At 37.5% G+C, this 22,006-nt stretch overlaps 1 protein-coding gene across 4 annotated transcripts in view; it reads right to left on the bottom strand.

The window, feature by feature from the left end:
* The window catches only part of FAF1 (Fas associated factor 1), a 534,320-nt gene that overhangs the window by 258,298 nt on the left and 254,016 nt on the right, over positions 1-22,006 (bottom strand). For all 4 annotated transcript variants that reach the window (XM_033226429.1, XM_033226430.1, XM_033226428.1 and 1 more), the window contains one exon: positions 6,686-6,791. In XM_033226429.1, the coding sequence (XP_033082320.1) occupies positions 6,686-6,791 (106 nt within the window). The remainder of the gene's footprint in view (positions 1-6,685; positions 6,792-22,006) is intronic.

The raw sequence follows: 22,006 nt of genomic DNA, 5'->3' as shown, positions 1-22,006 counted from the left end.
TGGCAGTAATATATGCCATCAAACAAAAGTAAACAATGCCACTAAAATATATCATAATAATTAAATTTAGAACTACAAAAACATAAAAAGCGGGTGATGTATATTCCTATAGTTGATTCCTTGTGTCCTAACCCACATAGTTTACAATAAGAACTAATTATTTTACACTGTTAGTATTCCAAATTATAGTACTATACGTGAATAGCTTTAAGGATAAGGAACAACTACAAATTTGTACAAACTGGACAAGTTTTTTATCTCATAACTTTGGTTAATAATCAGAATTATGATAACAGAATTGTGTGAAAATACTGTTTGAAAGCATATTCCAAATTAAGATTATTAATTATACAACTGCAATTCACACTTAATGTGCTTTACTGCATTACATATTTTTATAGGACCATCTAGAGATTTGCAAAAAAATGGTTGGCTCAAACAAATGGTTCTCTTTTAAGTGCATTTTATCCCTTTAGGTTCACACAATAACAGCAATATATTTTTAAAGTATATATTTTACTCAAAAAATACATAGATAAGTCACAAACCAAAAGCTAACAGATGTGTGACTTCTAATTAGTTATAATAATCTCTCCTTCAATGCCATTAGAATGAGCCTTTCTTTTCTTTTGAAAACTAAAAAAGCTTTCCTTTGAATTTTAAACTGTCAGGGTGCTTCAAAGTCAATGTACAAAATCTGCTTTGATTAAAATTTTAGACATCTACAGTGATAACTTTATGAAAGGAAAATATTAAATTATAATTATCCTAAACAGACACAGTCTTGTGAAACTAACCCTACATTCATGTTAAAACACAAAGAGTTGAATATAATGAATTTGATTCATCCTCGGACACAAAGCTTCATCACAGTAAACTCAGTCAACTGTTGCTCTTGCGCCTATATTCATGGTGCTTAAATAGCGCACTTTAAAACAAAAAAAACTCCAATTGGCTTTTCATACATCCACCCTCCCCAAAAATAACGCACTTGAAAAACTCAAGTGATATGAAAGGCTTCAAGGCCTCTTTTCTCCCTTTCATACCCTCTTTTTTTTTTATTTCTGTTTGCAGTAATCTGCCTTTCTCTTTCTCATTGCTACAGAGCAAGCGAGGAGGCTCAGAGCTTTGAAAAGGGGGCTCAGTGTGTAATGGGTCCACTAGAATTAATTTACTTGCACCAAATCCATTGAGCACAGAGGTTCTTTCCCCCCCCCCCCCCCTCTTCTCAAATCATTTGGAGTCGAACGCAGCCCCCGGCCTTTGTAATTCTAGTAAAGCACTTAAAGTGCACAGTAGGTGTTCATGAGGACCATCTGGTCAAAAGCAAAACAAGCTGCTGATTTTGCCTTTGAATAGAATGAAGCAAGTGTGAATTAGTCTCTTCAATTAGCACTATTACAACCTGTCAAGTGCATATTGTAAAACAGGATTATTACAGTATTGGTCACCAGTGCAATTATTTACTCTCTGCCTTTTCTTGCATATACAAAAAATCTTCTGTTTATTAGTTTCTGATAACTGAACGTAATTTCTCTTAACCCAGGCATTTCAAAACTACCAACACACAAATCACAGATTATGAAATGTGGTCAGCTATGATGTTTGATACACATATCTTAAGTAACAAAAGGCTAAAGATTGCTCTTAATTCTTAAAATGTCATTGCTTCTATCGTCTTGAAACGCAGGTAGACAAATACTTTTATGGGCCGAAAAAGATATCCAATCCAGATTATTCTAAAACACTTCCAGAGAGGGGAAAAGACTTGTCAGTTCCAAAGAGCTGCATTATAAATATTAAATTTATTACCTCAGGGGATAATTTATTAAGAATCACAGGAAACCTCAATATTTATAAAATGATCCCTACTGATTTATTTATTTGAAGTGATATGATTTCAACAGATCTCAGTTTTCAAATGCAACTTGAAACTAATAATATATATGCATATTTAAAAGATGTGTAATCTTCTTTTCTGAAAGCTGAATAAAGGCTTGAATTCACCGCCCAGTTGCAGACGAAATTATCTCTCTCATTCTTGCTAAAATGTCATTCGTGATTTCAAATTTTAAAAAATCAAACTATAATATATGTTAATTAAATTGGTTCATTCTAATTGATCCAATATATGCCATTTATCTTGCAGTAAAAACAAACCACTTACACTTTTAATTAAATAAGCACACAACTTAATTTATCCTCTTGCATATGCACATTCTCAGTTACTCTACTCTTACTTCAGTTCTGTGCCAGCAACCCCAACCCTCCCCATACTGGAAAACAAAACAAACAAACCAAAAAAAACACCCAATACTTAAAACATTTACAGAAAGGCCATGTTAGTTAAGGAGTTATAGTCAACCCACTACTAGAACATCAATAATTAGCACAATCTGTAAAAGACTACATATTTTAATTACTGTTACTGGCCACCAGCATTAAAGGAGAATAGTCCAAAATATACGCTAGTCAAGCAAGTTAAGAAAGTAGCAAGTAGAAAAATAGACACAACACACAAAATCCGACATTAGGTTCAAATGTTCAGAATCAGAGTTAGCCTCATGATTATTTAGCCAAGATTATTTTTAAGGATTGGTATAATCTATGTATTTAGTTCATTCAGTTCCTAAGACTAATTCAACTCTATTGGCTTCTCACTTAATCATTAGTTTGTACAATGCCGTAATAGTACTGAAATGTTTTACTACTCCCTGCAAGATACATCTTTATAGGTTGTCAATTTTCCCCTTTCATGCCATTAAGAACTAAATCAACATTAATAAGAACAGTGAGAATTCTGGGGGAAAGTGAAACTTGGAAGAGGATTTAAATAATTCCAATAAGCTATTCATCATGCTTCTTGCTGTAATAGGTAAGTAATACTCCATGATTCTGCACTAAAAATACTTAGGTTTCTTATTATTATTCTGGGTCATGTGTATATTCCTTAAATTTATATGACATCTACAAAGAAAACAATATTTTGCCTAACAGAAGCTTTTGCAGTAGTAAGGCCGATAACAAAGAATCAGTTTCCAAGAAAAGTTGGCTTGATTTCAGGGACTTCATATGCTTTTCCACACCTGGGTTTTGGATTGCTGAAAGCAAATCAATCTTTTTTTTCCCCTTAATTTAACCCACCCCAAGTGCATTTATAACCACAGACCTTTAATAGTATTAGTGAGAATTGCTAGAATCTGCTCAATAAACTGTTGAAAAATCTGAATTCTCAGTGTAAAAAAATTCATTAAAATAAGGTAAGCCTGTTTAAATATAAGGAAACTCACAATTTTAAAGTGTGACAAATAACTAATTTAGGACTCAAAAAGGTTGAAAAGACAGACTATCACAGAGTTACTGTTGCATTCTTTGATATTTTTTACAAGCTGTTTGGTCATAATGGAAAAGAGAAAAGATTTTTCTTCTTAAGACTACTTGTAACTCTCTCCATTCTGACCTTTTTATACTGTCACTGCTTTCTCCTCAACTAGGAGGATAATGTAAGTGGAAGGATTTGTACAGAGTTTTAAAAAAAACAAAATCAAAATGAAAACCCTCAATAACTGGCTTAAATTAAAATCTAGAGCACCTAAAGGACACAAGTCACGCATTGTGAGGCAGCAGACCACAAAGCCAGAATGAACAAACACTTGAACACCTCTTGGTTTATCACCATTAACTTGCAATGACCATATGGTCATTGAATGGTTTATTTGAAATTCAAACTGCATTTTAGTGCTATTTTCTAACTCAGTATTTTTTTAAAATGTACTTTGTTCTAATTAAAAGTTGAAATCATAGTGCCTTTTTCAATCCTATTTCATTTAATAGAAATTTCCCTCTGGGTGAAAAATAGTGCAAAGTTTTCTTTTAAAAATGCAAGGTTTTCAAAGATTAAATATATATATATAAAATACACTAAAAAAATGACCAGGAACTTTTGTGTATTGAACATTTTTTTCTTTCCATCAATTATATTAGTCAGGATTTATTCTTGGACCTATTAATACTGAAAAGAAATTCCTGAAACTGGTGAGCTAGATTAATTTACAATTTAGCACATATGGTATCATTAAGCTTTCACACTAATAAAAAACAAATACTAGCATTATAAAATAAAACTACAAAATTGCTTCATAAATATATTTTTATCTTGATAAAATCAAACTAAATTTCCAATCATGCAACAAGAAAAAATGTACACACTTAAGTGTCACTGTGGACTGAATAGCTGTAGATAAGAACACCTTGTCCTTCACCTGAAACTACCCTCTCCATCACAGGTGTTCCACAAGTTGAAGCAGAAAAGTCACAGAACTAGGCCCAGAGAGGTCCCACATCCTTTATCTAAGTTGTACAGAATAAAACAGCCTATGTGTACCTGTCTACTCACAGAGAAGCAAGTGACATAAATAGCAACTGCATTTATTTGTTCCTGGCAAACTGGCATTTAAAAATATTATTTTAAATTAACTTAAAGGGAAAAAAATGGAAAAAGGAGAAGAAACCAAATTCTTGACAAGAAATACATAAGAATATCTGTCTTGGCAAAAATATTTCTGGAACATTTTTAAAATGACATTTAGAAAATGGTATAAAAAAGATTTACTGTTTTTAAGTCCTTGAAGCTTAAGATATATTTGATAATCTAAATAGCAGGCCACAGAGAACAGTTTCAGCCAACTGTGGCACACAATGGCACATTTACAGAATTTTAAATATTTCTTTTAATAATTGATGTAGTCATTTTGAATCATTCTGCATAGGATATCAGGTGTGAGCAGATTGCATTAACGCTGCTTAAACATTTCAACTTGTCAGTATGGCCAACTCGATTTCGGAAATATTTGCAGTATTTTCCCATCGAAACAGTAATAAAGGCAAAATAAATATATGCCACTACTTTATAATCACCGAACATTAATGAATATTTTATGTCTTTTTAAATCTCCCTGTTTAATTTAAAAGGGTGAAATTAAGTCTCCTCCCTGCAATATGCCAATTATCTGTAAATCAAACAATAACTTGGCCATTATGCTCCTTTTTGTTAATATAAGAGAAGCTAATTTGAAAACACTGAATGGCATTTTTAGGCTATCTGCTGAATAGTCCTTTCTGCCCTCTTGTGGGAGAAAGCTGAAACACACTCAAATAACAGAAACTGGGGGTGGGGGGTTGAGAGGGTGGCAGCAAAATTATGGCTAGAAAATTCAACCTCAAAGGAAAAAAAAGCAAACTATATTTATTCATCACACATTATACTATTCTTCAATTTTCAAGTCAGCAATAAAATGAATTTACCTCTGATCTTTCTTTTGTTAAACTGAAGTTATTTTAAATCTAAATTTCCTTGTTTCATTGTATTCACATACACAATTTAGATTTTACTATCCTGTAAAATTTCAGATGCTATAATAACTCAGAGATGGAGCCACAGCAAAACATCATTTCTACCAGAAAAACACAAATGATTCTTCAAGGAATTAAGTTTCTTAATTTAGAGAATAAAATACTCATTATGGAAGTTGAAAATGAAATCACAATTTATACATATTCAAAATCCTGAAAAAAGTCAAATAATGCAAACCTATGATTCAGTTTAGGAATCAGATCAGAAAAAAATTTTAAAGACTTTAGTTTCTAGTCAACAAACTATTCAAGTAATCAATAAAGAAAACAAACCGAAAGCAATGAGTTATTCATGTCAAATTCAGAAGCTGAAATTCATTAACACAATATAAAAAAGGAAACCATTAATAGTCTACAGAAACAATTCATGTATTTCTGAAAGAAAACACTAGGGTGAAAACTTATTCTTTCACAATGACATTAAGTGATTATTTTAAGCAATGTAGTCTAAGAAAAAAATTATAAAATAATCCAAGATTAAGCATGACTAATTCTCTTCAGAAAAAATTAGTCGACAAATGACTGCTGCTTTCATAATTTATAAGGTGTAATACAACATAGTCATCATTTCAATGTTTCTAAACACAAGTCCTGTCATAGCCTTAAATATTCCCCCCACCCTCCATGGAGATAAATTACTAGCTTTTAGGTGGGTGGGGCCCAAGGCATACCAAGAAGTACCTCTTCTCTCTTGGGGGAGGTTCTCTTTTTAAACAGTGGCCCTGGTTGGTCGTGCTGAAGAAAATATTGACACTATAAATAGACTCTTCTCATATTCTAAGCTAAAAGATAGTCTCCAACAGCATCTTAGGAATACTGCCCAAGGGCAGGATTGAGCTGCTTAAGAAAAGTCCCCTCAAATTCCTTTTAGAAACAGGCAGAGTACACAGTATAAATAATTATTTAAGAGCAACCTTTCAAATAAAATATAAGCATCCTCCAAAATGAATGTTGTCAACAATTTCCTAAGTAGTATTTCTAATAATAACTATAAAACCATGAAATATATTACATAATAAACAGTTATTTTTAAGAAGCGTTTCAAGTTGACTAGTTTAAAAATTATCAAGAGTTCCCATTTACATCTTTCTTTCTAGGTCAAGTCATTTAGTATATCTACAGTAATCATTGATGCTCCAGTTAATTAAAATTTAAGAACCCAATAATGAAACATAAAGAGAATTTCCAACCAGAACAGATAAGCCCTCTTTAACAGGGTCAACATTAGCTATAATGAGCTACCTTTATTTCTTAGCTGTGAGACGTAACTCACCTCTTGAATAGTACTGCTTCCTGAGAAGTTCAGGTTGTACTCCCGCTGGACTTCTCGGTGGGTGATGATCAGCATGAAGTTTTGATTTAATGACTCCTGCAGGGCACTGAAAGGGTTGAAAGAAAAACAAGGAACTTAGAGATGAACAAGTTCTAGCTTGCTTTACAGCTAGCTGCAAAAACCCCAGGAGTACCCTAACCTCCACACAGGCATGTCCGGGCCCAATGTTATCATATTTTCAGCTCCTAAAGGCAAGAGAACACACTGAGAACCACCAAGGGGAGCTAACCTGTTAACTCTTTCTCTACCAAGGTGTTTTTAAATTTCAAGTCTAAATGCCTTGTATACTTAAGAATTTTCTACAAGTCATATGCTAATTCATAATATCTGCGTATGTATCTCCAACAAAACTGTCAATTATATCAACTCCAAATATGCTACTAAAATGTATATTCAAAGACTCTGCTTCAATTCCAAGTGAAACAGCTGTTCTAGAATAACAGAAGTATGAAGCTATTGTTTATATTCATGAATGTTGTATAACAGAATATGATTTCAGTCAAAATTCAGAAAATATTGAAATCTACAGAACTTTACTTGCTATGTAACAATTCATTCAAAATAATTGTGCTTTCACTTAGGACTCAGTAATACCCAGAACTTAGAAACTGGAGAAATCATAGCAACATTTTGTAAAGTCCATAACAAAGTTCCAAAATTTAGAAATGTATCAGAACCATGAAGAGTATATGAAATTAGCGACAAAAAATAAGAAACATAAGTCATGGTTCTATTTTCTTCTCCTCCTGAAACTGTCAATTATATCAAATTCCAAATATGCTACTAAAATGTATACACAAAGATTCTGGTTTAATTACAAGTGAAAGAGCTGTTATGGAATAACAGAAGTATTAAACTAACATTAAATGAGTATTAAACTAATATTAGAAACACTATTTTCATCAGTATTGAAAATAAAGACCTATCATTAGTATGCCTGAATAATTTCTACTGCCTGTCTCAAGTGTAATTTTGCCAAGCCTATGGTACCAGGAAAATATTTTGGCTGTGCTCCATGGTTTTAGCCTTCGACTTTCCTCTTTTGCCATCTGTAACTATGTGATGAATACACAGACAACATAAAGATTAGAATTAGACAGATAGGCCGGGTGCGGTGGCTCACGCCTGTTATCCCAGCACTTTGGGAGGCCGAGGCCGGCGAATCATGAGGTCAGGAGATGGAGACCATCCTGGCTAACAAGGTGAAACCCTATCTCTACTAAAACTGTAAAAAATTAGCCGGGCGTGGTGGCAGGCACCTGTAGTCCCAGCTGAGGCAGGAGAATGGCATGAACCTGGGAGGCGGAGCTTGCAGTGAGCTGAGATTGTGCCACTGCACTCCAGCCTGGGTGACAGAGCAAGACTCTGTCTCAAACAAAAAAAAAAAAAAAAAAGAATTAGGCAGATAATCTGTCTGCCCTATTGTCTTCCATAGCGTTCACAGCTTATAGACTATACCTAGCAAGCACCAGCATATGTATCATGAAATATTACTAATCAAAATAAAAGGAAATCATACCCAACTAAAATAGAATTTCTTGAAGCAAGGACCTTTGTCATTATATCCTTAGAAATTAAGCATAATGGGCTGGGCGCTCTGGCACACGCCTGTAATCCCAGCACTTTGGGAAGTTGAGGCGGGTGGATTGCCTGGACTCAGGAGTTCGAGACCACCCTGGGCAACATGTTGAAATCTCGTCTCTACTAAAATACAAAAAAAAATTAGCTGGGCGTCATGCTGGGCTCCTGTAGTCCCAGCTACTCGGGAGGCTGAGACAGGAGAATCACTTGAACCCAGAAGGCGGAGGTTGTAGTGAGCTGAGATGGCACCACTGCACTCCAGCCTGGGTAACAAAGGGAGACTGTCTCAAAAAAAAAAAAAAAAAGAAAGAACAGAAAGAAATTAAGCATAATGTGTGACACACTGCAGATAAATATTTACTGAATAATGTATGAATTGTGAATTTCTAGAAGGCAAGAGTCTTATTCATCTTTGTATCTTACACGGAAATGTTGCCTTCTGGAAAACTACCATGGGAGTTAAGACTTGATGACTTGCATTGTTCCAGGTGCTAAGGAGCTGCGTGCACCACCACGCCCTGCTAATTTTTGCATTTTTAGTATAGATGAGGTTTCACCATGTTGGTCAGACTGGTCTTGAACTCCTGACCTCATGATCCGCCCACCTCAGCCTCACAAAGTGCTGGGATTACAGGTGTGAGCCACAGTGCCTGGCCCGCCCCTGGAACATTTTATAATGGGAACTGGTAAGATATGACTTACATTTACATTTATATAAGATTATTCTGGCTACTCTGGCTACAGAGAGCAAAGACTGGAGGTAGGGAAAGCAGACAGGAGGCTGGTTCAGGAAAGAAGTGATAGTAACTTGGACTAAGGTGGTAGAGGCAGAGATGAAAAGTTATCAAGTTCAGAATATATTTTAGAGGTGGAAGTCAGACCACTTACTGATGGAGTGTGAGAGAAAAGCATAACCCCAAGGTTTCTGGCGTAAGTAAATAGGAGAATGGAATTACATTTAACAAGAAAAAGTGGAATAGTGGCAGGTGAGGTGGAGAAATTGAGAGTGAAGTTTTCGTTCAAAATTTGAGATGTCTACTGAGATGTTTTGAGATGTCTATTACACAGTAAAAAGAAAATGTCATGTACAGTTGAATATAAGACTCAAAGATCAAGTAAGAGAGCCCAGAGCAGGAGGGTCAGTAGCATGTAGTCAGTTTTTAGGCTTCGTGGCCAAAACAAATTACCTAGAAAAATAAGTGACACAGAGAAAAGAGAGGCCTAGATGGAACCCTAGGGCATTTCAGTCATTTGAAATCAAGCGGAGGAGAATGAGTCAGTTTAAAGGAGATTGATAAATCTCCTTTTTATCAAAGGAGAGAAGAGAAAAATCAAGAAAGTCTAGTATAAGGGAGCCAAAAGAAATAACTGTTTCAAATAGGAGGGCGGGATCAATTATGCCAAATGCTGCTGAGACATTAAAGGTGGGAAGGGCAGAAAAATGACCACGTTCAGGAGGCAGCAAAAAGCTCAATGTGAAGGCTGTGTGAGAGAAGTCTACTGGGAAATGAGGCTCAAACAACAGATGGTGTCAATGATCAATATATACATGTTGAACGAATTTGGAGACAGAAGTGGCGAGTAATGGAAAGACTTCTTGAGGTCTGAAGGCCTTTCCAAGGTAGATCTATTGTAACTATTCTTCAAAACTGGCTTTTTCTCTAGAGCTTGTCTGAAATCCCCTCATGTCAAAAACATGCTCACTACAATATTTGTTCATATTGTTCTTATCCTCCTTTCCTTTGCTCCCTTCCAAATACTGCACAGCTTTTAGATCACCTTTCAGGACTCTACTTGGGTTTCCTAATGACCTTCTCTTCTCCTCTGAATTCCTGTATCACATACTTTATTGTCTTGGGCAGTTTGCTTTGTTTCATGTGTGGTTACCCTGAATTCTAGACTATATGTTTTTATCATAACTGATTACTTATCAGTATATCCCTTGGAAAGTAGCACACTAGAAGGTGATTCAATTCAACTGTATAAAGATTCAAGAAATACTTCTGCATATTCTGAACTGCATACAAAGAACTACTGATTATCATTTTTTTAAGCCTACCTGAGGTTTCATTTTACTCACAAAATTATACTTCTAAAAGGTTAACTGCCCCTGGTCATCAAGCTACAAAGAGGTAGAACTAATTGTCCCTGATCATCAAGCTATAAAGAGGTGGACCCCAGTCCCTAACCTATATTTGATTACATGTTCTTCAAACCTAAGCATCCTATCTCCCAAAAGGCTGCTTGGGCGATACAAGGTGAACAAGACTCCTGTCTGCTAGAAGTTTACCACTCATTCATTCATATAATTATTTGATTCCTATTATCTGTAATAATACAGGAATAAAAGAAATCACTGACCTCAGAGAGGTTCAAAAAGATGTTAAGATTGTGGAGAAGGGAGAATGTTTTAAAGTACTATCAAGAAAAATGGATAATAATTTGATAAGTAGATACAGAGGATGATTTCAGACATAGAACAGTGCACAAATGAAGATGGGAGAATATTAAGAAACGTGTAGAAAGCAATGAGGAAGAAGTGTAAGCAGATGCGAAGAAAGGTTTGTGATAGAGAAAACCTTAACAATATTAAAGACCTCCATTATGGAGGGCTTCAAATGCTAGGCTAAGGAGCTCAGAGTTCCAGAAGTCTGGAGGATTATTATATAGATTTTCTTTTACCTTTACATAAGAATCTATGCATATGTTTAATATTTTGAGTGCTTGCCTCTGCAATTCCTTAGATATGTTTCTTGATCTTGACTGGCAGACTTGTGTAATAACTTTGCAAACAGGTTTGCCAGGACCAGTTTGACTGCCAGACTACTTCAGAATACAAATTTTGTCTAGTTCTACAATTCCTGGATAGCTGTGGAAGAGGGTAAGTTGGCAAGGATAATATTTATGGTTTTAAACTTCTTTGGAGTCATAAAGCCAGATCTGAATCCCTGATTCACTACTTGCTAGTTCTTTGACCTCGACAAGTCATTCATTCTTTCTTCCCCCCAATCATTCATTCTTTCAACTGTATTTATTGAGTGTTTACCATATAGAAGACCCTATTTTTGGCATTTAACTACTCTGCAAATTCTTAGAAGAGGATGATAATCCTTCATTCATAGAATTATGAATATTACATTTAAAAAGTCTTTTTTTTTTTGAGATGGAGTCTCGCTCTGTCACCCAGGCTGGAGTGCAGTGGCGTGACCTCGGCTCACTGAAACCTCTGCCTCCCGGGTTCAAGTGATTCTCCTGCCCCAGTTTCCTGAGAAGCTGGGATTACAGGCGCGTGCCACCATGCCCGGCTAATTTTTTGTATTTTTAGTAGAGAAGAGGTTTCACCATGTTAGCCAGGATGGTCTCGATTTCCTGACCTCGTGATCCACCCGTCTCGGCCTCCCAAAGTGCTGGGTTTATAGGCATGAGCCACCACACCCGGCCAAGTGAGATTTTTTTTTTTTTGAGACAGCGTCTCACTCTGTTGCCTAGGCTGGAGTGCACTGGCACGATCTTGGCTCAGTGCAACCTCCACCTCCCAGGTTCAAGCAGTTCTCCTGCCTCAGCCTCCCGAGTAGCTGGGATTACAGGCGCGCACCACCACATGAATTTTTATATTTTTAGTAGAGACAGGGTTTCACCATGGTGGTCAGGGTGGTCTTGAACTCCTGACCTCGTGATCTGCCCGCCTTGGCCTCCCAAAGTGCTAGGATTAGAGGCGTGAGCCACCACACCCGGCCAAGTGGGAATTTTTATTGCACATAAGTTATAAGGTGAGCCATTACAACTTACTGAAAATAGAACACTTTTGAAGGGTACTCATACTTTAAAATCTTACAGTGATAGTGAAACATCAGCAAAAGGATTTACAGCGCTTTCGTAGCAGTTACTTTTCATGTTTTAGTTCTATCCCCTGGCAGGAGTTCACACAGAGTAAAATCTTGTTTTGATCACCAAACATAACTGTACATTGTACCTAATGTTATCCAGACTGACTTTTTTCTTATTTTCTTTTTTTTTTTTTGAGATGGAGTCTTGCTCTGTCACCCAGGCTGGAGTGCAATGGCACGATCTTGGCTCACTGCAACCTCTACCTCCTGGGTTCAAGCGATTCTCCTGCCTCAGCCTCCCGAGTAGCTGCTACAGGCACACACCACCACGTCCGGCTAATTTTTGTATTTTTAGTAGAGAGGCTGGTCTTGAACTCCTGACCTCGTGATCTGCCCGCCTCAGCCTCCCAAAGTGCTGGGATTACAGGCATGAACCACCACACCCGGCCTGTTCTTTTTTACAGAGGTCTTGCTTGGGGCTGATTCTACCACATTCATGCTCCTTGTGAGTACAGTTTGTTTGGAGGAGTCAGATAGATAAGGGTATTATCTTTAAACTTAGACTCTAGCCTGATCCATTCACTTAGCCATTAATAATAATGACTAACACTTAACAAGTGCTACCACATACCAGGCATTAAGAGATTCATACCATTATGAAGTTATTATCATAATTTCCATTTTACAGATGAGGAAACTGATGTTAAGTTACTTGCTTAATTACTGTCATACAAAAAAGTACCAATGACCGAGGTCTAACTTCAGAGAATACACCCTTATGACTGGACCTCCAGGTATCAAGGAAGTGAATACAGTAAGATCACATGTCTGCCTTTATTGAGTCTACTCAGGGATGGGCAAATAAGCAAACTTTCAATTCACATATAGTACCCCTGTGCTTCTGAACTCTAATAACGATTTTCCTAAGGTGCTATGGAAACACAGAATAACAACTAAATTAGATCAGTAATGCTTTCCACAGAAACTGGCACGTGAACTTCTTAAGTTTTGTTTTGTGATGATTCTAAGGAGGGGGGTAGTGGGGAAGGCTGTAAGAAATACGCCATGGTTGCTGTGCTTGGTAGCTCATACCTGTAATCCTAGCACTTTGGGAGGCAGAGGTGGGTGGATCCCTTGAGGCCAGGAATTTGAGACCAGCCTGGCCAACATGGCGAAACCCTGTCTCTACTGAAAACACAAAAATTAGCCAGGCATGGTGGCACACGCCTCTAATCCCAGCTACTCAGGAGGCTGAGACATGAGAATTGCTTGAATCTGGGATGCAGAGGTTGCAGTGAGCCGAAATTGTACCACTGCACTCCAGCCTGGGCAACAGAGACTCTGTTGTAAAAGAAAAAATAATGCCATGGTAATCTGTATAATCTGCAAAGACTTTTTTGCTAAAATGTTATCTAGGCAAACTGATCCAGCTTCTAAAGCTAACTATGAGTTGAGTCCTCAGCTACAGCATCCAGGAGCAATTTTCTCTCACACAGTGCCCCCTAATTTAGGTTGGTTATGCTAGTTAGTCACGGTTAAGCCACCTTGGAGCAGTCTTTTACCTTCAAGTTGGGGGGTGCTGTGGCTCACGTCTGTAATCTCAACACTTTGGGAGGCCAAGGTGGGTAGATCGCCTGAACCCAGGAGTTCTAGATTAGCCTGGGCCAACAAGGTAAAACCCAGACTCTACAAAAAATACAAAAATTAGCCTGGCATGGTGGCACGCGCCTGTAGTCCCAGCTACAGGAGGCTGAGGTAGGAGGAACTCTTGAGGATGGAAGGCGGAGGTTGCAGTGAGCTGAGATCACACCACTACACTCCAGCCTGAGTGACAGAGCCAGACCGTATCTCAAAAAAAAAAAAAAAAGTTCATGCCGCTTCAACTTTTGATCTTCAGGGTCAAAAGGATGAGTATTAACCAAAGAAATAATGAAACAGTAAGAAATAATGAAACAGTTAAAAATAAACAAACAAAAAAAACGGCATGTTTTCTTTTTCTTTGAGATAGTCTCTCACTCTGTCACCCAGGCTGGAGTGCAGTGGTGCGATCTCGGCTCACTGCAACCTCCGCCTCCCGGATTCAAGCGATTCTCCTGCCTCAGCCTCCCTAGTAGCAGGGACAACAGGCATGTGCCACCATGCCTGGCTAATTTTTGTATTTTTAATAAAGACGGGGTTTCACTATGTTGGCCAGGCTGGTCTCGAACTCCTGACCTCAGGTGATCTGCCCACTTCGGCCTCCCAAAGTGCTGGGATTACAGGCATAAACCATTGCATCTGGCCGAAAAACTGCATGTTTTCTTTTCAATTAGAGGGAGAAGAAAAGATATAAGCAAACGTAGAATCTTTTAAAAAAAAAAAACAAAGACGAAGTCTTGCTATGTTGACCAGGCTAGTCTTCTCCTGACTTCAAGTGATCCTCCTGCTGCAGTCTCCTGAGTAGTTGAGATTACAACCGTAAGCCACTGCATCCACTGCATCTGGCAAATGTAGAAACTTTTTCTTTGAGATGTAGTCTTGCTCTGTCGCCCAGGCTAGAATGCAGTGGCACGATTTCGGCTCACTGTAACTTCTGCCTCCTGGGTTCAAGCGATTCTCCTGCTTCAGTCTCTCTAGTAGCTGGGTTTATAGGCACCTACCACCGTGCCCAGCTAATTTTTTTGTATTTTTAGTAGAGATGAGGTTTCACCATCTTGGCCAGGCTGGTCTCGAATTCCTGACCTCGTGATCCACCACGCCTGGCCCGATGTGGAAAATTTTTAAAAGCAGTTTGAATTTTAACTCAATGCAAGAAATGGTTTTGACAGACCATATATTCATTCTCTCCTCACTCATTAAAATTTTTTTTTCTCCATTATGATTTTTTTTTTCAATTGAAATATCTGCATTATCTTCGCCTGGGTGTCATGGCTCATGCCTGCAATCCTACCACTTTGGGAGGCTGAGGCGGGTGGATTACTTGAGGTCAGAAGTTCAAAACCAGCCTGGCCAACATAGTGAAACCTTGTCTCTACTAAAATTAAAAAAAAAAAAAAATTAGCTAGGTGTGGTGGTGGATGCCTGTAATCCCAGCTACGCGGGAGGCTGAGGCAGGAGAATCTCTTGAACCTGGAAGACAGAGGTTGCAGTAAGCCAAGATTGCGCCACTGCACTCCAGCCTGGGCAGCAAGGTGAGACTTTGTCTCAAACACACAAAACAAAACAAAACAAACAAACAAACAAACAAAAAAACCTCCACATCTTTATGAACCCTCAGACGCTGGAGCTGGATATCAGCTTTTTAGCCAGCTTTTGTAGTAACTGCCTTTGACCCATTCAAGAAGGAAAGTGGGTATGGAGTCCCAGCCACTCAAGAGACTGGATATCCCCCAAGAACGGCTTGGGTTAACAGCTATGGACCCTTGGAAGATGAATCAAATCCTTCTCCTCACTGGTTTTTCTTTGCAAATTCATTTGCTCTTATTTTTCTAATAACTCTAAACTCTGTCTATTTTCCATGTTCTCAGAGTCCCTGGGCAGACAGACACAGCTTGATTTCAGAGCAGAAGTAGGCCAAGAAATCATGGCATTGAGTGTCCTGAGTCCAGACAAATGATATTTATATACACATCCAAATTTGAAGAGAAAATGTATTTCTTTAGGTTTCAAACACTGTAACAGAAATAACACAAAAATAACCTGTTGCAAAGTTCATATATATATAAAATCAACAAGGACACAATTTGGTTTCTACAAACAGAAAAATACTATTAAAACTGACAGTTCTTCCTCTACCCTCAGATATAGACTGAAGTTAATGTTTAAAATATAATCAGAATCATATACTTTGTCCCTGGGGCTCCAGTGCTATTTGTAACAAAATAAAATGAAAGTTAACATTATTAAACACTTAGTATGCAAAATGCTAGACATTTTCACATATATCACCTTATAATTTTTCCATACTGTTTCTTAATTTTAAAAGTGAAGGTGGCAGGGTGAGAGCCAGGCACAGAGCTATGTGTCTGTAATCCCAGCTACTTAGGAGGCTGAGACAGGAGAACTGCTTGAGCTCAGGAGTTTGAGACCAGCCTGGGCAACACAGAAAGGCCCTGTCTCAAAACAAACAAACAAACAAACAAACAAACAAACAAATAAATCTGGCATGGGGGGTAGGGAGAAGTAGCATGTAACAGAAGATACTATAAAAATATAGACAGATAACCACTTTGAAATTCTCAGTACCATTACTAAGCATTAATACCTATGCCATTAACAGTTCTAGAAATCTTTTTAGTAAAACTTCTTTTCTCTACTCTCTTCGTTGTCCACAAGTCTTACGCTTCCAATGCTCTTTCATTAGCAGAATGTTCATCTAGTTATGCCTGTGGAGGTCCCATTCCAATTTAACTATGAATATTTATCAGGAACAGAGAGGTTACCTGTAAAACACCAGTCTTCTAATGAGTACCAATGTAATTTTAATTCACTAGTTTAGTTTATACATTTTACATACCCCTCCACATTTTTTAAAAAGGGGGAAAATCAGGTATAGCAAATTTTAAAACATAGGCCCTAATAAATTTGAAGGTCTAGCACAGGTATTTATTTATATATGAACATACAAAGCCAATATATTATTAGCTTACATATGTCAAGTATTGATAAAATCAGCAACAACACAAAGAAAATAAATGTAACACTCTTTATTGTCTTGACTGAGTTTATATCTCATTCAGAGAGTACTTCTGCAACCCATATAGGAGAAAGCACAGGGTTATTTTAATACACATAGTAATTTTTCAAGGTGAACTTAAAATTATGCATTATGTTAGTAAAACAATCCACTTTATTAATTCCTGATGAAGAAGAGGAATGACTTCCTCCTGCCAACCAGCAGCAGGCCCATTTCACAGGGTACAACAGTAGTAGGCAAACTGTCTTGAACCAACAATAATCATAGTAATTTAAGGATTTCCTCTCTAGTAATTCCTTGAATCCAGAACTCCCTCTTAAAGTCTTTAGTAGAGAGAAGAATTGGCTAAACTAACCTACAGCCCACCTATTAATACATTAATAGTACTAGGGGAAGCACTCACTATTATAAAGTATACATAGAAATTAAACAATTAGACTAGGAAAGATAAATTCATACTGAGAAGTGAAGCCAGCTGGACTTCTTGGGTTGAGTGGGGACTTGGAGAACTTTTCTGTCTAGCTAGAGGATTATAAAATGCACCAATCAGTGCTCTGTGTCTAGCTAGAGGATTGTAAATGCAGCAATCAGCCCTCTGTAAAACCGCACCAATCAGAGCTCTGTGTCTAGCTAAAGGATTGTAAATGCACCAACCAGCACTCTGTAAAAACGCACCAATCAGCACTCCGTGTCTAGCTAAAGGATTGTAAATGCACCACTCTGTAAAAATGCACCAATCAGCGCTCTGGGTCTAGCTAAAGGATTGTAAATGCACTAATCAGTGCTCTGGGTCTAGCTAAAGGATTGTAAATGCACCAATCAGCACTCTGTAAAAACGCACCAATCAGTGCTCCATGTCTAGCTAAACGATTGTAAATGCACCAATCAGCACTCTGTAAAAACGCACCAATCCGCGCTCTGGGTCCAGCTAAAGGATTGTAAATGCACCAATGAGCACTCTGTAAAAACACACCAATCAGTGCTCTGTGTGTAGCTAAAAGATTGTAAATGCACCAATTAGCACTCTGTAAAATGGACCAATCAGCAGGATGTGGGCGGGGACAAATAAGAGAATAAAAGCTGGCCACCCCAGCCAGCAGTGGTAACCCACTTGGGTCCCCTTCTATGCCGTGGAAGCTTTGTTCTTTTGCTTTCACAATAAATCTTGCTGCTGCTCACTCTTTGGGTCCGCACCACCATTAAGAGCTGTAACACTCGCTGTAAAGTTCCGCGGCTTCATTCTTGAAGTCAGCGAGACCACAAACCCACTGGAAGGAAGAAACTCTGGACACATCTGAAGGAACAAACTCCAGACACACCATCTTTAAGGGCTGTAACACTCACTGTGAAGGCCCACGGCTTCATTCTTGAAGTCAGCAAGACCAAGAACCCGCTGGAAGGAACCAATTCCGGACACAATACCTGGGCTTCAGGGCTGCTATGAACTGAATCTTTGTATACTTTCCAAAATTCATACATTGAAGCCCTAACTCCCAATGTGATGATATCTGGATATGGGGTCTTTGGGAGGTAATCAGGTTTAGGTGAGGTCATGAGAGTGGGGCCTTCATGATGGGATTAGTGTTCTTATAAGAAGAGAAAGACAGATAAGAGTTTTCTCTCTCTTTCTGCCTTGGGAAGACACAATGAGAAGGTGACAAAGCCAGGATGAGGGACTGATTTTGTCAGCACCATGGTCTTGGACTTTTGACATTCACAAATAAAGGGCTATTGTTTAAGCCACCCAGTAAACAGTATCTTGTTATGGCAGCCCAAGGTGACTAATATAAAGGCTTTTAGGGCCACTGTATTCATAGTACTCAAGTAAACAGCTGCCATGAGTTCAACACAGGCTTCTAATGTACAAATCCAAATTGAAATCTCACTCACTAAAATCCCATTTCATAGGATATCACAGAAAGCAATACACTTTTGTCAAAACTCGTATAACTCAGAGACACTTAAGACCTGGCTGGGAGTGATGGCTCATGCCTGTAATCCCAGTACTTTGTGAGGCTGAGGTGGGAGGATGACTTGAGGCCAGGAGTTCAAAACCAGCCTGGGAAACATAGCAAGACCTCATGTCTGTAAAACAATTTTTAAAACAATTGTACATTTACTGTATATGAATTATAACTCCATAAAAACATTAACCATAAAAAAATACCTGAATAATCGAATAGTGACCATTTTGCAGTTACATGGGCCCTATACTTTTAACTTCAAAAATACAATCCTTTTTTTTTTTTTTAGATATAGTGTCGCTCTGTCACCCAGGCTGGAGTGCAATGGCATGGTCTCAGCTCTGCAACCTCTGCCTCCCGAGTTCAAGCAATTCTCTTGCCTCAGCCACCTGAGCAGCTGGGATTACAGGCGCCCGAGTAGCTGGGATTAACATGCTCAGTAAATTTTTGTATTTTTAGTAGAGACAGAGTTTCACCGTGTTGACCAGGCTGGTCTCGAGCTCCTGACCTCGTGATCCGCCTGCCTCAGCCTCCCAAAGTGTTGGAATTACAGGCGTGAGCCACCGTGCCTGGCCACGATCCACTTTTAGTCAGTGTAAATGGGAACCATGGACTTGCTGCATCAAGTATAGCAAATAACATATGTCCACTGACACATATGAGCTGTCAGCAGTGAAATTATACTTCTCAAATCAGTGCTGTGTATGCTGTTAAGATGAATAAAGTACTAACATCAATACAGTGATTGAAATCTCATTTCATTACTGCTATGTGCATATGTTCTTTTCTTGCACTGCATATTTTAAACAAAAATAATTTAAAATTGGCTTGTAAGGTTCATTTTCACTAGATTTTATTTTTTAAATATGGCCCGATAGTGAAGCAAGAACAAGGACTTTACTTCAGATTACTGTGATTATTTAATTATAAAAATGTAAGTAATAATTTTAAAATGTGGTATTGAATTTTTCATTAATACTTTATCATCTATCTTTCCAAACACCCTAACATTTTTTTCTCTCTCGTCTCTTTAGGAATATTTTGTGATCTACAATATTATTTTTATCTCTTTAGCTACATCAAGATTTTAAATTAAAAAGCGTGACACATGGCAATTTAAATTTCCTTTCTAAACTTACAGAGTCATATGAGCTCTTGTCAACAAAAGACCAAATTTACCATAATTATGGATTATTTACACTAAAACAAAATAAGAAATCAATATGTAAATGTAATGTTTGTTGTAGCTAATGCAGCTAGCAATGACAGATTAGGTTCAAATAGCAATCAGTTTGAAAATCTGGCACATATGTAAATGAGCTAGGGCCTTGATGTTTACATTAGATTGTATTTCATTCAGGATTTTTAAATTGTCTCAGGAACAGCATAAAAATAAAATGTTAATCTTTCCACTATAAATATGATTTGAGCTCTCATCACAACTGAAATTAGGTTTTGCTCCTATCCAGCTAAACTAAAATATACTAGTAATTCTGAGATGCAGATGACATCATTCTTAATTAACACTCTGCTACAGTTGTTAACATCCTCCAAGACACCATGTTATCATCACCACAAGTTCTGTAACAATCTTAAAACCATGTTTAACGAAGGCTGGCCTCTTACTCTACAGCTACTTTTAATTGCTTTCTTTGCTGGCAATTAAACATGTCTAGATAAAAAAACATTTGGTTTCACATAATTTATAATAACATTTTTCATGATGATTTCAAAGTTCACGTGGCCTTATGTCTATAATTACTGTTTAATCAATATAGTGATATATTAGATACAGCAAAATGTATTAACCAAAGTATGTAAAATTAATCAAAATGTGGTAATTAGTGATGATAGTGATATATTGTGATGCATCAAGTAGTACATGGCAAAACTGTCAAAACAGAATTCTATCCATCTAGACAAAATATGAAAAAAGCAAAGAAATATTTATAGATATATCAATTTTTGCTTCCTAGTGACCAAGTTTCTGACTATCCGTTAAATCAACCATAGAGAATACCTGCAGTTCTTTTTCAAAGTATGATGCTAACAAGCTAATCTCAGTAGTCACTGAACTATCACTAGGCAGTAAACTGTATAAATGGATTTGGTCCCTCACTCCAATTAGATGTGTTGCGATCTCCGTCAGTGCTTTAATTGAGGACAAGTTTCTTCTTTCATTCAGAGTGCATAACTTTTAGGAAATGTCCTCTTCTTAAAATTAACCACCTTTTTTTTTTTTTTTTTTTGGAGGAGTCTTGCTCTCCCACCCAGGCTAGAGTATGGTGGTGCAATCTTGGCTCACTGCAATCTCCACTTCCTGAGTTGAAGCCACTGCCTTGCCTCAGCCTCCTGAGTAGCTGGGATTACACGCGCATACCACCACACCGGCTGATTTTTGTATTTTTAGTAGAGACGGGGGTTTGCCATGTTGACCTGGCTGATCTCGAACTCCTGACAGGTGATCCGCCCACGTTGGCCTCCCAAAAAATGAGCCACTTTTAAGTAGCCACTTATTAAAAAACATTTACCAGCCCAGTACTTTCAAATTTCACTTTTACAAAATCTAACAATAATGCTCACTACAATTAAATTTAAATTGAACAGTAATCACAATGTACTTGAAATATCGATTATATCAATTTATTCTTGAGAAATGAAAATACTTTAAGAATAATATATCAAATCATGCATTGTTCTACTTACAATACTGGTAACTTAAAATACTTTTACAGATAAATATTGACAGAGTTCAGGAAATGCCAACCCCATAATGTGACACTTTGGTATGCTGATTACTTTGAACTGAGGGCACCTGGGGAACAGCTGACACAGACACACAGGCTTTCTATGAGCTCCCCTTATCTGCCTAAAGACAGATCCTCCAAAAGGAACACAACTGTCCTGAACCCTAGGAATTTTACCAACCAGCGAAAACTAACTCATGTCACAGAAGAGGAGACTGAAGGCTGAAACCATACCCAGAGAGATGATCACCTCTTCTTCTGGGAGCTGCTCTGAGACCACTTTTATTACCTGAGAGACCTTTTATTTGTATAATAAGACAACCTTTATTCACCATACATTTCCTCTCCTCACCCTCTCATAACTTGTATCACCACCGTCCACCAGAAGCCCCAAGCTCCCATTCCTTTCTATAGCTCAGGATGCTATATAAGTTTCAGTCATTTGATCATTCTTTCAGTCTCATATT

Source organism: Trachypithecus francoisi, unplaced genomic scaffold (genome assembly GCF_009764315.1).
Source record: "Trachypithecus francoisi isolate TF-2019V2 unplaced genomic scaffold, Tfra_2.0 Lachesis_group12, whole genome shotgun sequence".
NCBI lineage: Eukaryota > Metazoa > Chordata > Mammalia > Primates > Cercopithecidae > Trachypithecus > Trachypithecus francoisi.
The sequence above is the reverse complement of the archived record's forward strand: the minus strand, read 5'-3'. Positions and strand labels throughout refer to the sequence as shown.